Source organism: Rhinoderma darwinii, chromosome 9 (genome assembly GCF_050947455.1).
Source record: "Rhinoderma darwinii isolate aRhiDar2 chromosome 9, aRhiDar2.hap1, whole genome shotgun sequence".
Classification (NCBI taxonomy): domain Eukaryota; kingdom Metazoa; phylum Chordata; class Amphibia; order Anura; family Rhinodermatidae; genus Rhinoderma; species Rhinoderma darwinii.
In genome coordinates this window covers 61,168,269-61,186,298 of record NC_134695.1, presented here as the reverse complement: position 1 = coordinate 61,186,298, position 18,030 = coordinate 61,168,269, and the positions used below count along the sequence as shown (strand labels likewise).

The 18,030-nt window shown below is 43.9% G+C and overlaps 2 protein-coding genes across 12 annotated transcripts in view; one reads left to right on the top strand and one right to left on the bottom strand.

Annotated features, from left to right (window-relative positions):
* Nucleotides 1–1,471: 1,471 nt before the first annotated feature.
* HARBI1 (harbinger transposase derived 1) lies at nt 1,472–10,274 on the bottom strand. Of its 4 annotated transcripts, none has more exons than XM_075837915.1 (4): nt 9,669–10,274; nt 4,395–4,479; nt 3,325–4,063; nt 1,472–2,409 (listed from the first exon to the last, which is right to left on the bottom strand). In XM_075837915.1, the coding sequence occupies exons 3-4, from the start codon at nt 3,992–3,994 to the stop codon at nt 2,036–2,038; spliced, it is 1,044 nt and encodes a 347-aa protein (XP_075694030.1). In that variant the 5' UTR covers nt 3,995–4,063; nt 4,395–4,479; nt 9,669–10,274; the 3' UTR covers nt 1,472–2,035. The 4 variants fall into 4 exon arrangements, with proteins under 4 accessions (XP_075694030.1, XP_075694033.1, XP_075694032.1 ...); XM_075837918.1 differs by lacking the exon at nt 9,669–10,274 and adding an exon at nt 9,543–9,627; XM_075837917.1 differs by lacking the exon at nt 9,669–10,274 and adding an exon at nt 7,724–7,830.
* Nucleotides 9,807–18,030, top strand: part of ATG13 (autophagy related 13) — a 27,290-nt gene continuing 19,066 nt past the window's right edge. For 3 of the 8 annotated variants that reach the window (XM_075837907.1, XM_075837906.1, XM_075837908.1), the window contains exons 1-2: nt 9,809–10,118; nt 15,517–15,598. In XM_075837907.1, the coding sequence (XP_075694022.1) occupies nt 15,530–15,598 (69 nt within the window). In that variant the 5' untranslated portion in view covers nt 9,809–10,118; nt 15,517–15,529. Of the gene's footprint in view, nt 10,119–15,516; nt 15,599–18,030 lie in introns of all 8 variants that reach the window. The other 5 variants (XM_075837911.1, XM_075837909.1, XM_075837913.1 and 2 more) reach the window with 3 other exon arrangements.

Genomic DNA, 18,030 nt, shown 5'->3' with positions numbered 1-18,030 from the left:
ACTGCGGGAGTCCGGTGTTACGTCCAAAATATGGATAGTTAAAAGGGTTACATATAGAATATACACAGAGCAATACTACAATAAACACATCAGAATGAGGCCTTAGTATCGGACCTTCAGGACTAATGAGTGAAACTGTAGACTAATCTGTCATCATGCTATGCTGCTCTGTGTAGGGGCATCGTAGTATGGGCACAGACCCACGCTACTATTAACCCAAACGGCACAAAAAAAATACTGTGTCGGTTGACTAATAGAGACTAAAAAAAGAATACACTGGACTTATAGTCATGAGTCCTTCACCTCCTCACCAATGACGGACCGGCTGCCATGTATATGAAGATAGAAGTCAGCCCGTCAGCTTTGGTTTCTCTATACCGTGCCTCAGCCCCTTTATTCTGGATATCAGTGGTGGTCCGAGACTGGACACTCCACCAATATGGTGTATCTATTCCGTGTCAATGTTTTTTTTGGGCTGGATTTCCCTATTAGGCCATTTCACAAACAGCATTTTGACACGTTTTTTTAAACATTTGCTCAGTTCTGTTGCCACCCTTTATGGGGGCAAAAACACAGAACAGATGTTACTTGGGGCCTGTGGCCATCACGCTCCGGCCCCACATTCAACACATACGCTGGGTAAAGCTTCTAACATATATGTTAAACATACGCCGTGATGAATTCCTTAACAATGGCATCCGTTACCATAGAGTTTAAGTGCGTTTAACGTACAGGTCATGAAAAGCTATTGAAATAATCCATGCTGTATATGTTAGACGTATGACATGCGTCACCCATAGACTCTCATGTAAAAAAAACAAAACGTTTTTGCAGGATCTCGCGGGATGGACTAGCGTAGTCTACTGGATTATTCCATACTGGCGTATACCAGCCCGACGGAGGCCAAAAGGGTACACTTTTGCCCTCCATTGGATTAATGGAGCACTATGGACACGTTTAGCGTGTACGTCGGGAGATAAAACGTAGGGTGAAACTGTGATGTGCACGGGTTGTTTAACAACTATAGTGAATATGAAAACGCCTTCATACACAGCGTTTTAGTTTTTAAGCTCAGTGGCCTTTTTTTTAACAAAACGCAGTACGCTCTAGGTATGGCGTTTTTTCATCCATTATAGAACTTCATGTACAAAATTGCAAGCAAAAAAAAAAGCCATTAAAATCGCATGTAAAAAGCAACAAAAACAAACGCATGAAACATATGTAATTTTAACATGCATTTAAGGCAGAAAAAAATAAGTGTATGTGAAGGAGGCCTTAGGTTTTCAGGACAAAAGCTTACATACAGCACCACATATCTCTGCTTCCCTGACCCCTGTGTAAAGCTGAATTAAATCCAGTCTGTTTGGCAGCCCTCAGGCCAGGGTCTACCAGCCCCTTTAGATATTGGATTGATGGCAGATCCCACCAAAATTCAGGGTTCAACAAAAAAAAACTCATTTTTTTTAGACTGTTCGTTTTTTACACCAACATTTGTGTACATTTTTTATTTTCCATTGTTTTTTTTTTTTTTAAATGATAGTACATAACAAGGATGACCAATTTGACCAGTTATGCTATTGCCAAGTTTCTCCTGGACTTTTTATACAACCCATGTCCCATGTCAACCCTTCCTGTCCTGCGATCTAACAGTTCAGTCTTGTCTTAGGGACAGTTGTAACATGGACTCAAAGTATTCCTATCAATATCCACACCTATTAAACAGGATAATGGATGGTGATATGAATCTACACAATGTTCCTATGGCAAGTCAAATCCCAGTCAGAATAAGAAGTGTTGTCATGGGGACATTGAAGTATAGAAGCTGGGAGGTTTTCCTACAAGAGTAATGTATTGGAGAAACATTTTCACATCATTTAACATCAGTAAAGGTGGATATTGCTTTTGGTAATACTCCTTTAAGAAACCAGTGGTACATTTTTAGCGGCGTGGTGCGATTAAGGTCATGAACACGGTGAAGAATCTCGTTTTTGGTCTATAATTCGATCCTTACATTTCTCTCTGCACATTGCTGACATTAGATGAAATGATTTAGGATCAGTTCTTTTCTCATACGATAAGCTTCTGATTCAACCGCTTCCATGTTATTACAGTCTTCTTCTGTCTCCATGGAAGAAGGTCCAGAGTCACACCAAATATCCATGCCATGCTGGAGCGCGATGTTGTGTAGTATGCAGCAGGCCAAAACAATCTGCGCGGATTTCTCAGGCGAGTACTGCAAGGTCGCACGCGATCCATCCAGACAACGAAAGCGATGACGTAGTGCCTGCTGCGTGCGCTCCATGACGCTATGAGTGGCAGAGTGCGCCATATTGTATCTATACTCTTGAGGGCTCTCAGGGATTTCCACTGGTATCATTAGCCAAGGCCGAAGGTGGAAAGCGCTGTCCGCTAACAAAGACAAGATGTGAAGAGCGTTAAGACAAATATTCCCAAAACATTAGTGCGATCAATATAAGGGGAGCTGAGAGCATAACCAGCAAACGGAACGGTTGTCAATATTTCACTTTATAAAATCTTCCCCATTGCATTCGTTCCAAATCTTAAAGGAATTTTTTAATTAAATTTTTTTTTTACATTTTTTAAATACACTTATTGTTGCCATAACTATTTCTTCCCACGTTGTTGTTCTCCGGGTCCCACACCGGTCCTGTGTTTACAGCAGTTCTAGTTACCATGTCAATTCTGATTACATGCTACCTGTCCACAGTGGATATGGTTGATACGTTATCAAGGCAGACCGCCGCGGTCGCACCACATATGGTCAGTGCGGAAGACATGTTATCAGGTACTGCAGTATACAAAGTACTAGTGGAGGACCCGGAGAGTGGTGGCGCCGGAACAGGCAAGAATCGCAAAACTAAGTATAAGGTTATAGTATACGTTTATGTGATGGCCGTTAAAACATCCGTCACGGGGACGCATGTATTTCAACGGGGCCGTTCACACGGCAGTTGTTTCAACGGACCGTGTGAAGGGCCCGTTGAAAAATATATTCTGTTCAGTTCTCACGGATCCCTCTATAGATTCAAGTCTATGAGGGATCCGTGAGAACGGGTCTAGAACGGGTGCAACTCGGACGTGAAAAATGGCCGTTTTTCCCCGAGTTTGCACTCGTTCGTGTGAATCTGGCCTAAGGGTCCACCACCCATCTACACAAAACATGTACATGTCCTCTTTAAAGTTGCATTGTAAACTCTGCCGAACATGGGCATGGATCCTGTTCTGGCTGTGGCCCAATATCAAGGGCCCCAGGATCATTCCTTCCAAACAGTCATCCCAGGCTTCCCAAAAATGTGAACATACCCAGCATCCAGCCCTCTTTGTGCATTTTTGTCTCAAATAGGAATGAAAGGTCGGACTGGTGGAGAGCCACATTATCTTGTGTGCTGCCTGGTCGGTGGGTTTCAGCCCATAGAAGGGCCCCTTGAGCGTCACATACAAGAAGGCAGTTTAAAGAGTGCAGGCCCTTCCTGTTTATATATGACAAGTCTTCTGCATTAGGAGCTTTAATGGTTATATGAGTGCAGTCTACGACTCCCAGAACACCAGGAACCCCAGCCAAGCCGTAGAAGTCATCCTTCAGCTTCTGGACGGACGCTTCTTTCTGCGGAAAAAAAATGAACTGTGACGCTCTCTCCACCAAAGCCTCTGTAACATTGGCCACGCATCGACTCATGGAAGCTTGGCTGATTCCAATTGTGTCTCCCATACGTGTCTGGAAGGAACCGGATGTGTAAAATCCAAGAGCCGCCATGATCTGAGTCTCAGGGCTGATGGCTCGGGATCGTTGAGTTGGTCGGGATAGGCTGGCACCCAAAAGTTCAACCAGGTAGTCAATAAATGGACGGGGAAAGCCATATGTAGAAACCAAGTACTCATCGGAGACATCGTCCAGGCGAAACCGGTCAAGTGTGCGGTGTCCTCGGCCATATAACAGTAGGTCACAATCTAGGATAGTTATAGGAATAGCCATTGGTGAATCTACAAACACTTTTCTTTCGATATGTCACGAGTATCTTGGGCTACATCATAGGGAGGTTACCTGAAAATAAGAAGTGAAGGACAATACAGTCATTACAGGGGAACTCAAAAATCAGGAATCTAGATGGATCAGGACCCCCCTTCTAGCCGCCTTGTTTTGACTCCATATATATATTAAAAGTCATTGATCTTCGTGGACATATTGTCAAGTGTTGGGTCAAGTGCATCAGACGGCTTTTATATCGGTTTTCCCTCAGCGCCAGTTATTGACATATTAATAAAGAGGAGATCTATGGAAAGACAACATATTATGCAATTTACAGAGATGGATAGACGACCAAGAGCCACTGAAATCAAATGATGTTCTACTATTCGATTTGCGGACTCATCACCTTTTCTGAAAAGCACCGGGTTTTTGGAAAAGCTAAGCAGTGATCGCCGGGGGTCTGAGTTGCTGGAACTTGTCAGCGTGTCCATCTGCAGGGTAAATGTAGAATTACATGACATCCGTTGTTAAAGGGTAACTAAACTACAAAAAACTGCTGACATGTCAGACGTTTTGATAGGTGGGGGTCTGAGCACTGAGACCCCCACCGATCTCTAAAACAATGTGACAGAAGCGCTTGGGTGAGCGCTAAGCTGCTAAGTTTCTGATCGGCTATTTTCGGAAAGCTGAGCAGTTGGTGTACGGACTCATAGACTTTCTATTGAACCCGTACACCAACTACTCGGCTCTCCGAGAAAAGCCGATCAAAAATGAAGCGTCTCAGTGCTCACCCGAGAGATTCTGCCGCTTCGTTTTAGCGATTGGTTGGGGTCTCAGTGCTCGGACCAATCAAAACTTCTGACATCACTATGACATGGCAGAAGTTTTCTGAAAGTTTAGTTACTTATTAGTAAGTGCCGTGGTCACGCCAAGTCCTACAGAGTTTGAGCCACTTTTTGCAGTGACCCTACATTGCGTCTAATAGAGGGAAGTCACCAGTCTCTATAATGACTAATGTACTACTACTTTAGGCCTTATTTACACGGACGTGTCCGTTTTGCGCACGCATAAAATGCTGCCTTTTGTACGCGCAAAAGTTCAGTGTGGCATCTGTATATGGTGCGTGGCTGCGTGATTTTCGCGCAGCCGGCATCATTATGACACTCTGTTTTTATGTTACAAAACAGTAAAGAATGAGGGGCTTTTATGTTTCCCATTACTTCCTTAAGAACTGTAGCGTGAATCACGCGCGTCACCCGGAAGTGCTTCCGTGTGCCGTGTGCGATTTGCACGCACCCATTGACTTCAATGGGTGCGTGTTGCGCGAAACACGGGCAAGTATAGGACATGTCGTGAGCTTTACGCAGCGCTCACACGCTGCGTGAAAATCACTGACAGTCTGAACGTCCCCATAGCCTAACATAGGTTCGTGCGACATATCACGGACGTAATATACGTTCGTGTGAATAAGGCCTTAGGTTAGGTTCCCACCATGCAGATTTACTGCAGATTTTGCATGGATTTTATTAGCCAAAACCAGGAATCGAACCTAAACAGAAGAACTATATAAAGAAATGCCGTAGGCCCCATGCACACGAACGTGTTTTTGTGGCCGCAATTCAACCGGAAATCTGCGGGTAAATTGCGGTCCCCTTCATTTCTATGGGCACATGCCCACAACCATGGTTTCCACAGTCCGTACATTGCCCAGGAGCCTAGACCGCAAAAAGATAGGATACGTCTTATTACGGGCGTATTTTGCGGTCCGGGCTCATAGAAATGAATGCAGGCGATTTGCGGGCGGCCCGCGGTTCAAACTCCGCGGCCGTCCCAGCCAAAAATCACGGCCGTGCACACCACTAAGGTCGTGTGCATGAGGCCTTATGAAAGTTGCACACCACCGATGTGCCACTCGTTTTTAGCGGCGTCCAAGTGGCACCCGACCCATTCACTTTAGCGGGTGTATCGGGTCAGTGAAAACGGACCCGATTCTCCGATCCGTGGAAAGATGGAACATGCCCTATCTTTCCACGGATCACTGACGGGACCTGGTCGGCGCAAACTGTCGTATGCATGAGGCATTATAGGTCTGCTATCCTAAATTCAATTCTGGTTTTTGCTTACAAAATGCAAGCAAAATCTGCACTGTGGGAACCCAGCTTTAAAGGGCTTTTCCAGTTCCAAAAAATTCACGGCCTATTCTCAGGATAGGCCATCAATATCTGATGTCGGGGTCCGACTCCCGGCACCCCCGCCGATCAGCTGTTTTGAAGGCTGTGAGGGTATGTGCACACACACTAATTACGTCCGTAATTGACGGACGTATTTCGGCCGCAAGTACCGGACCGAACACACTGCAGGGAGCCGGGCTCCTAGCATCATAGTGATGTACGATGCTAGCAGTCCCTGCCTCGCTGCATGACAACTGTCCCGTACTGTAATCATGTTTTCAATACGGGACAGCAGTTCCACGGAGAGGCAGGGACTCCTAGCGTCGTACATAACTATGATGCTAGGAGCCCGGCTCCCTGCACTGTGTTCGGTCCACTACTTGCGGCCGAAATACGTCCGTCAATTACGGACGTAATTAGTGTGTGTGCACATACCCTAATACTGTGAACCGGCGGTACAAGTATGTAGACAGTTCACAGCAAGTAGAAATTAAAGCGGAAGCAGCGCTCGGCAGGGGTGCCGGCAGTTGGACCCCAACCGATCACATATTGATCGCCTTTACTGAGGACAGGCCATCAGTTTTTTAGGACTGGAATTTTACTCCAGTGCCCTTTCATACATGTGACTTGTGAACATACCGTGAGGCTGGGTGCACACATGGGAGTTTGTGGCTTAGGTCTGGTGTGGTATTCTATATACAAATGACTGCATCAGCCCGATGATACAACAAGCGAGAATTATAAATCATAACACACTCTATGGCTTTAGGGCACGGACACACGTAGTGACCCCAGTCAGACTGTTTTACAGCAGTTTTAACTGCAGCGAGGATTCACATGCGGCAGATTTTGCTGCAAAAATTTCTGCAACTGAAAATTCGTGCCATTCATCTGAAGAGAAATCCATACACCTGCTGTAGCAACAACCCCATTCAGATGAATGGAACGGATTTTGAGTTCCAGAAATGTCTCTCCTGACCTGTCTGTTTTAATAAATAATTGTATTCCCCATGAAATAGCAATTCTGGAGCATCTTTTCTTAGAACTATGCGTTGTGCCATTCCTCCGTTAATCCTCCTAGAAATCTATGAATAAATTGACAACTGGGTGTTACCAGTTGGGGGTGTGTCTCTACACAGGCTGACAATGTCCAATCAGTGCTGACAGAGTGAGACTGTGTAGGGACACGCCCTTTTGTCAAAGGAAATAGTAACACCCAGTTCTCAATTTATTCATACATTTCTAGGAGGAATCACAGAGGAACGGCACAACACAGAGTTCTAAGAAAAGATGCTCCAGAATTGTTATTTCATGGGGCATACAAGTATTTACTAAGAGAGACATGTCATTTAAAGCTGCACCAGTTTGAGGTAAAACCGCATGTTGGCGTGGTGTATCGGGGCCACTCCTCTTTTCGATGGGGCTGCTACGTGTGTCTGTACCATAATTCACACGGGCATGTTACAGTTGTATATATTTGGCACAAGAGGGTTTTGCACTGCATTTTTAATATGCACGAAAAAAAGCCACATGCCGTGTTTAAGAAAACCGCAACGCACCTTACCTTAAAAACGCACCGTGTGAATGAATGCAGCATTTCCACTATATAAACGTTTGTCGTAATTCTCAATCAATGTAAAAACCTGAGATTCACCGAGATTCTGCGGCAATCTGCCGTGATTTTGCAGTAAAAACAGACACGTTTCTGCACACAGATCAACCCCATTCATTCATGGATAATCTGCGTGTGGCTACGGACACGGTTTTCGTGGCAGAATACGCAGAGGAAACCGCATCAAGAAGTTACGTTACTTTTTTTTCTGCAAGGTGGTTTGTAATTCCACCCGCAAAAAAATCTGCCCTGTCTAAACAACATGGCGGTTTTCCATTGAAAGCAATGGGAGGCTTCTTACCTGCGGAATTTCTGCTGATTCCGACGCGTTTTCAGCGTTAACTATCTGGAATCTAAATATGGCCTTTGGATCGCTGGGGGTCTTAGGGTATGTTCACACGATGTTTTTTTAACACCTCGCAAAATGCCTGAAAAAAACGGAAGCTGAACGCCTACCGACATCTGCCCATTTATTTCAAAGCGAAAAACGTGATGGGGCTTCTTTTTTTACGCGGCCGTTTGAAAAAACAGCGAGTAAAAAACACCCTGTAAAAAGAAGTGCATGTCACTTCTTGAGCCGTTTTTGCAGCTGTTTTTCATTGTGTCAAAAGAAAAACGGCTCCGAAAAACGAATCAAAAAACGTTTGATGCTTTAAAAAAGGCTGAAAATCAAGGAAAACAGCCTCTGATTTTCAGCCGTTTTTTACGAGCTGTGTTCACACACCCTATTTACGGACGTAATTCGGGCCTTTTAGCCCCGAATTCCGTCCGAAAATACGGCTCTAAAGCGGCAGCAAATATCTGCACATTCATTTGAATGGGTTTTACGATGTTCTGTGCCGTAAGACGCGTAAAAAGTACCTGTCACTTCTTGAGACGTAATTAGAGCCGTTTTCCATTGACTCCATGGAAAAACAGCTCCAATTACGTCCGTAATGGACGCAGAAAAAATCGCCTGCAACATGCCATTCCGTCTGAAATTCCGGAGCGGTTTTCTCCTGAAAACAGCTCCGTAATTTCAGCCGTAACGGAGGCTGCCGTGTGAACATACCCTTACAATGAAAAATGGCTCCAAAAACGGCTCAAGAAGTGACATGCACTTCTTTTTACGGGGGCGTCTTTTTACGCGCTGTCATTTGAAAATGAGGCATAAAATAACGCCCGTCAGAACAGATGTTTGTAGGCGTTCTGCTTCCGATTTTTAAGCCGTTTTTCTGTATGCTAAAGGCCAGAAAAACGTCTGAAAATAGCACGCGTGAACAGACCCTCAGATGTCAGACCCTCACCGATCATTAAGTGATGGCACATCCTAGCAATAAGCCATCACCTTATAAGATAGGAACACCCCCTTAATTTACACCCGTCTTCCCCCTTCTCATCAATGATGTCTAATAACATTTCTTTTCCTCCCCAGATGTCCGCAAAAAAAATCACAAGACTGCGCACAAAAGTTGCGATCAACTCAAAATTTCAGTGCGCACAATGAACTGTATGGTAGGTCATAGGTCAAGTGACAAAAGTCGTCGTCATTCAGCCCCCAACTTGAAACCATCGGCGGAGATTTATTAAAACTAGTGCAAAGGAAAAGTGGAGGAGTTGCCTATAGCAACCAATCATAGTGCAGCTCTCATTTTCCAAAGGGCCTTTGAAAAATGGGAGCTAGAATCTGATTGGTTGCTATGGGTAGCTCCATCCTTTGCACTAGTTTTGATAAATCTTCCCCAATAACATAGAGTGGATACAGATCTTATAAAACAGATTAGCTTCCCACCATATTATATAGAACTACAAGATCCAGCATTCTACATGCCACAATATTTACAGCCATAGCGATAGCCCTGGTCCTTATACGCCCCCCACATAATCGTAATAACCATATAATGAGCTATTTACTTACATAGATCATGGGATCCCTGCACCTGAGCGCCCTATGCGAACCCCTGTGTCAGTCTTGTGATTGCAATCTGCAGATTCTACACCTCCCGGACATGACGCAGACAGGAAAAAAAAAAAAATATTCTTCCACTGGATAGAGATAAGGAGACACAAGGAATGAACTACGGGGCAGTGGGATGGATTGGGGCTTTACAGTAATATTTTTATGTGTGTGGAATGTGCGGTTGAGAAGTGACAGATGAGTTTTCCCTGCAGACAGACAGCAAAACACAAACAGTAATGGCGGCTGTGAACGCTTTACAAGGGACGTGAGAGACCAGAACTCAGAGTCGGGGCCCAGACCGGTACCCGAGAGCGGTGACATCGTGAGTCCTGAGGGAAATAAAGGAGTGGAGAAGCCGGACAGGACGCAGCATCAGCTGGAGGAGACATAGCTCTGGAATGAGAAGAGGTGAGCAGGGGTCCTGGAGCCCCAAGGAGATGTAACAACGGGGATGATCTTGAATTATCACGGAGGGGAAGCTACAATATATAATACAGGAGGGTTATTATATATTAAAGGGGCTGACAATAATAATAATAATATGTAAAGGGATATTCCATCTAGTTAGAGGGGATGTCTAGTGATGTCTGGCTTCCTGCATACTACGATAACTGCTGGAGTTTGCTGTGCTGTTGCTTAGCAACAGCATATGCAGAAATGAGTGACAACAGCAGCTCCTTATCCTCCTGTGTGATCTGCCGTCCTCACTGAGAACCTCCAGTAGGTGACATTTTAGTATTGTCATCTCTCTGACTCCACGTACAGATCAGACCGCAGGTAATGATGCTACCTCCAGCTGTGAGAGGAATGTCTGATTTCTGTAACAAGATGGGCGCTGGGCTATAATATTTCAAGGGCCACTGTGACTTCATTTTTATTTTATTTTTTTCAATATTTGCGCTCAAAATTGGCAAATCTATAAGTTATTATATTAACCAGGTGTGCCTCTAAATTTACCTCCCCCCCCTGTTGCTGACTAGTATTCTACCAGTAAACAAATCAGGTGCTGACGGTCATGTAAAATCCGTATACCGTTCTCCTTTGCGGTGTATACGGATTTCTTCCTGTCCGCCTCATCATGCGTGCTGCCGAAGTACTCACGGTAATGTGGCAATTTCCGGCTGCCCTCAACTCTCCCATGACGTCCTCTTTAGAGGATCTAGGCAGCTGTCAGTGAAGTGCACGCTCCGGAGGCTGCAATGTGTTGTGGGAACTGAGGAGGTTATGAGGAACATTAGGGCAGTCTAGGGCCAAAATTTTATTGTGTTGCCAATGTTTTTCTTTAGTATGTGTTCAGCTTTTCTAATTTACATGTAGAAATAATTAACTTAAATTGTAAATTTCTTGTACTGATCCTGAGTTACATCCTGTATTATTCTCCAGAGCTGCACTCCCTATTCTGCTGGTGGAGTCACTGTGTACATACATGACATTACTTATCCTGTACTGAATGTGAGTTACATCCTGATACTCCAGAGCTGTACTCACTATTCTGCTGGTGGCGTCACTGTGTACATGCATTACATTACTTATCCTGTACTGATCCTGAGTTATATCCTCTATTATACTCCAGAGCTGCACTCACTATTCTGCTGGTGGAGTCACTGTGTACATACATTACATTACTTATCCTGTACTGAATGTGAGTTACATCCTGTATTATACTCCAGAGCTGCACTCACTATTCTGCTGGTGGAGTCATTGTGTACATACATGACTTTATTTATCCTGTACTGATCCTGAGTTACAGTTGCTATGATGCTCCAGAGCTGCATTCACAGAGTTGACTAGGAATACCCTGTGTTGCATGTACAGCCCCTTGATTTCATTGCGCTATTTATTACTGAATTTATAGAGAGACATGAGGACTAGCCGACCATTTATTTAATTTTTTTCCCCGGGGATAACAGTTGATTGCGGTGTGTCTCAGGGGCAGGACCTGAATCCGTTTATGGTCCGGTGGGGACTATTGTAATGATAAGTAGTTGTCCAACACAAACCCTTTCAATAGAGAGAGATGACTGCACTTTTCTTGAGATCAACGGGAGTTACGTAAACCTATGAGCTTCTTCATTGTTCGTTTTAATTTCATATCCTATTGACGATGTCTGTTTGCTGTCTGTGAATAAAAACGACCTGCACAGACCTAAAGCTAGGGCTTCACACCGGCTCTTTTCCAATTTTAACTACTGAAGGACCGCTGCAGTCAACAGATACGTTCAGCTCCATGTATTCCTCCTCTGTTCTGCAGCTGTAGCTCGTTCGTTAAAATTGGAAAATCATCTGAATGGACAAAAAAAAAAAGTGTTCCTATTTACTGACGGCTAGCAGGGATCTTGAAAATGGTGACGAATGGAAACACAAAGTATGTTTCACTATATAATCATTAAAACCCTTTACTGGGGCTAAGAAGCCAAAACCAAACCATGAAGGTATTTTTCCTCCACCACCATGAAGCTTTCCGGTTGGCGTTATGCATTTTTGCAGCCGCTAAGCGCAGGCTTGTTCTTTCTTGCCGCGGTTTCTGCCGATGACCTCTCATTGAAATCAGTGGTAGGCAGAAAAGACCTGCGGCGCTTGTTCCTGAAAGTTTTGGGCCATTTTTTGCCCCCGCTCCTTGCATCAGATTCAATGGCTGCGGGCAGAAAAAAGCAGTGGAAAAAGAAAAAGCGCAGGCAGTCCAAAATCTGCCTAAAAATTCCTGAAGATTTTTTCTGCCTGCAAAATACGGTGTGAACAGGGCCTAAAAATAACGCAATGTCCTCGTCTGTAACTGTCGTGGTAAGCGTACAAGGAATTCATAAGAACTAATTTCTCAGGTACCAGAGATCACTTTGAGCTTCTACAAATGAACATTAATATTGTGTTGCGCCCCCAGGATGTACTGCCTGAAACTGCTGAGCTGGGCATGACTGGCTTATATAAGCTGAGCATGGCATCACCTGGCCCCTCAGAAGGAAAGCGGCTGCCTGAGCTGTTGTCTTATCAGTCCTGCTGTGTAATGTCCTAGTTAGTGCGTATCCTGAAACACGCCCCTCAGGCGCCACAGACACCCCCCCCCAAGTGTATTCTACTTATTCTCATAACTCCTCCGTCTAAACTTCCGACCACCAGCGGGTTTAGTTTTACTCGTTTTTAACCGTCTGCATTTACTTGGAATTCTTAAACATTTTAAAAAAAAATCGCCAGAGCAAGAAGTTTTATACATGATCCGCTCATCACAACCTGATACCCGTATTTATAATCCTGCCATATTGTGAGCCTTCGGCCATGTACACACTAGGTTTTGGCCCTACCTTTAGCCTGAACGTCCGGAAAGCTCTGAGCGTACAGGCTGAACATGTCCTTTTGGCCTCCTATGGGGCTGGTATACATCAGGATATGTTTTTATCATTTTGGAAGATGGAACAGCGGAGTAGACTTCTCTTTTCCATCCCGCGAAAAAAACGCATAGCGTGCGGTAAATGTTTTTTAACATGTAGGTCTATGGGTGACGTATGTCACAGGCATTCATTAAACGGATGCGCCATTGGCTTCTCAATAGCCTTTCATGTAGTACACGTTAAACGGATACGTTATGGTCTATGGGGGACATGCCTAACAGTGGCATCCGTCACCATAGACTATAATGGTATCCGTTTAACGTCTACATTATGAACAGGGTTATGAGAGTTCATGACGTATGCGTTTAACATATACCATTAAAATGTATGGTGACGGATGCCGCCTATGTTTAAGGTATACGTCGAGCGCTTTTCCCAGTATGTACATTAAACGTAGGACAAAAACAGCACAGAGTCTTAGGCTATGTTCACACGGGGTCTTTTGCCGAGTTTTTTGACGCGGAAACCGCGTCGCAAAACTCGGCAGAAACGGCCCGAGAACGCCTCCCATTGATTTCAATGGGAGGCGTCGGCGTCTTTTTCCCGCGAGCAGTAAAACTGCCTCGCGGGAAAAAGAAGCGACATGCCCTATCTTCGGGCGCTTCCGCCTCCGACCTCCCATTGACTTCAATGGGAGGCAGGAGAAAGCGTGTTTTCTGCCCGCGGCGCTCAATGGCCGCGGGCGAAAAACGGCGCGATCATTGCTATTCACACGGAGTATTTTGGGGGAGGAATATCTGCCTCAAAATTCCGTTTGGAGCTTTGAGGCAGATATTCCTCCCCCAAAATACTCCGTGTGAACATAGCCTTACAGTTATGTGTGGGGTGCTGTATATCGGACCACTGAAATCTTCCAGGGTAAGTTTGGTCCAACATATGGCATTGGATGGGGCATGTAGTAGCATTTTTAATTTCTTATGCAGACTTATGTATATATATGTGTGTATGTATGTATGTATACATATATATATATACAAAAACTCCCTGTACTACTGCCATATTTTCAAACAACGGTATACATGGCCCTATTGTATAACATAGCGGTATATTTGGGATCTGTGTGATACGGATATTGAATACGATGATGTTCATGAAACCTAAACCTTAAAGAGGCTCTGTCACCAGATTATAAGTGCCCTATCTCCTACGTAATCTGATTGGCGCTGTAATGTAGATAACAGCAGTGGTTTTTATTTTGAAAAACTATAATTTTTGAGCAAGTTATGAGCAATTTTAGATTTATGCTAATTAGTTTCTTAATAGACAAATGGGCGTGTTTTTACTTTTTACCAACTGGGAGTTGTACATAGGAGTGTATGAGGCCGACCAATCAGTGACCAATCAGCCTCATACACTTCTCATTGTTCCAGCCCAGATTCCTGCACTGCACAATCACACTGTAACAATGGGCTGGAACAATGAGAAGTGTATGATGCTGATTGGTCACTGATTGGTCAGCGTCATACACTTCTCTGTACAACGCCCAGTTGGTAAAAAGTAAAAACACGCCCAGTTGTCTATTAAGAAAGTCATTAGCATAAATCTAAAATTGCTCATAACTTGCTCAAAAATTATAGTTTTTCAAAATAAAAACCACTGCTGTAATCTACATTCCAGCGCCAATCAGATTATGTAGGAGATAGGACACTTATAATCTGGTGACAGCCTCTTTAAATGGATTGTCTAGTGAAGAAAATCCCTGTCCATATTCCCAATTAGGACATATTGACATCATAGAGGAGGGTCCCCTCTGTACGAGTGGCTCCCATTCTGGCGGACTTGAGCAATCCTTGTATTACCATTTCATCTGAATGGCCGCCATGTAATACTACAATCCCATACAGCGGTTGCTGCAGGAGAAATGCCTTACAGGACACGGCTTCCCCCGGCAAAGTCAGCTGTTTGACTCATTTTGAAAGGGATTGTCTCCGATGAGACCCCCCCCCCCCCCTCCTTCAAAGGACCCATCTACATACGCACTCTACGTTCAGTTGCACAACATCTACATTGACTTCTTTGGGAGTGTGACTCAAGAAGAAAAGATTAAAAACTCCAATTCCGTAAAATTGCATTGTGTCTAACACTCAACCCTCCTTGCTTTGCACTGTTACCTTTTAGCATTGGGGTCCTGGGTACAAATCTGACCAAGGGTAACCTCTGCCTGGAGTTTGTGTGGGTTTTCACTCGCACACCCCAAAAACTTGGTTATAGGTAAATTGGCCCCAGTGTGTATGTATGTGATAGGACACTAGCTTGTGAGTCCATTGGGGACCGGGACTGATGTGAGTGATGACAATATATCTGTACCGCGCTGCAAAATATGTTGACGCTATATAAGCACCGGAAATAAATACGGCATCTCTCATTAGAATCGCTGCCCTTATTTTTTACACATTATTAACCGTTCACTCCTGCCTTTTCAGGTTCACAGACACAATGGACTCTGACCTCAGCCCACAGGACCGGAAGGACTTGGACAAGTTTGTCAAATTCTTTGCGTTAAAGGTAGAAACAAAACCCAATATATCATATATATATATATATATATATTTTACAACGACAGTGGTGATTAATGTGTTTTTGGTTTTTTTCATATTCAATTTTTTTTTTATTGAGTTTCAATACACACAGATACAGAACACAGTGGAGGGAAGGCCTCCATACATTAAAGGAAAACAACAAATAAGCCCAAAGTAAAAAAGTGTGCATCACATCCCAATACAAAGGACATTATTCATTATACAGCAGCAGCATGAATGAGCCTAAAAGCAAATAAGAGGAGCACTGCAAAGGATGAAACATACTAATAAGAATTCAGACTCCTAAACATCAGAAGGTACAATGAGGACAATGAATACAATCAGAGAAGGAGAGGCACATTACCCTAGACAGGGGAAGAGAAAGAAGGGAAGGGAGGGAGGAAAACATGGGGAGCCTGTACTCAAGTTCCGGGGTATCATGAGTGAAAAGAGCAAGAACCACAATACACTTAACAGGGGCATATTCGGACTCCGTTACAGCAGTAAGATAGGATAGGAGGAGGAAGAAAGGAACGCAATCCATGGAGACCACGTAGACTCATATTTTACAGCAGCCGCCGGGGAATGAGCCACCAGGTGTTCCATTCTCTGTATCAAGGCAACCTCTTGAAACCACTCATCTAACGTTGGGGGTATCGCCGTTTTCCACCTACACGGGATCACTGACTTTGCCGCCTGAAGGAGATGTCTAGTTAGGGAACTGTTATAAATGTGTAATGGCATAGGGAACATAAATAAGAGAGCCGCTTCAGGAGACTTGGGAACAGAGACACCAATAACCTCTAATATTCTTTTAAGATTAATGTCTTTTTTTACTTGAGTGCTGCTTCTCCACCATCCTGTTCTACATTACATGGGGAGAAGGTCGCTCCCTTGTAATCACGATCCTAGGGACTGTGTAAATATATCAAAATGATCAGCACTCCGAACTAGAGGTGTAAACCTGTTTTATTCAGGCAACATCAGAAGGTGCAATGTACTTGAGAAAGGTCCCAATGTGGGATTGCACCTTTTGATGTTGCCTGAATAAAACAGGTTTATACCTCTAGCTCAGAGTGCTGTAACGTTTTGTTGTGTGTCTCTCAGAAAATGTGATTATTGGGTAAAAGTTGAAGATTGTATCCTCCTGGTGTGACACTCTAATCAGCGAATCAACACAAAACACCTGCAAGTGTTTCCTAAGCCTTTACAAGGACTGGTCTGTTCCTCCGTGTCCAAAGTCCTGTTTTCAGATGAAAGTAAATTTTGCATTTCATTTGGAAATCTCGGTCCCAGAGTCTGGAGGAAAAGTGGAGAGAAATCAATCCAAGTGTCTTGTGGTCCAGTGTGAAGTTTCCAGTCAGTGATGGTTTGGGGGCCGTGTCATCTGCTGGTGTTGGTCCACTGTGTTATATCAAGTCCAGAGTCAGCGCAGCGTCTAGCAGGAAGTTTTAGGGCACTTCATGCTTCCCTCTGCTGACAGCTTTATGGAGATGCTGATTTCATTTTCCAGCAGGATTTGGCGCCTGCCCACACTGCAAAATGTACCGATACCTGGTGTAATAACCACAGTATCACAGCGCCTGATTGGCCAGAAAACTCGCCTGACCTAAACCTCATAGAGAATCTATAGGGTATTGTCAAGAGGAAGATGAGAAACACCAGACCCAACAATGCAGACGTGCTGAAGGCCACTATCAAAGCAACCTGGGCTTCCATAACCCCTCAGCAGTGCCACAGGCTGATCGCCTCCATGCCACGCCGCATTGATAACACCTCAGCAGTGCCACAGGCTGATCGCCTCCATGCCACGCCGCATTGATGCAGTAATTCATGCAAAAGGAGCCCCGACCAAGTATTGAGGGCAGATACTGTACATACTTTTTAGTTGGACAACATTTTGATACTAGAAAATTAGAATATTATATAAGCCTAATTTAAAAAATAATTTTTGAGATACAAAATTTTTTGTTTTCATTAACGGTTACCATAATCATCAACATTAATTAATAAAAATGCTGGAAATGGATCCCTCTGTGTGTAATCTACAGAATATAGAAGTTTCACTTTTTGAATTGAATTACTGAAATTGTAACTTTTTGATATTCTAATTAATTGAGAAGGACGTGCGTGTGCGTGCGCATGTGTGTGTGTGTGTGTGTGTGTGTATATATATATATATATATATATATATATATAAATTATTTATTTTTCGTGCCATTGCTCTGCAGGGTTAACAAGTCAAAAATAGATTTTTCTTGTATCCGGCAAAGCCACAATTTTGTTAGGCAGGAAAATAAAATCACCACCATCTCTCCTGCGTACAGATCCCATAAGTCTCCTCCAGTTCATGTAATAATTCTAGTATTATAGGAGATTATTATACTCGTCCTTCTTGCTGTGGCTTCATTAGAAATG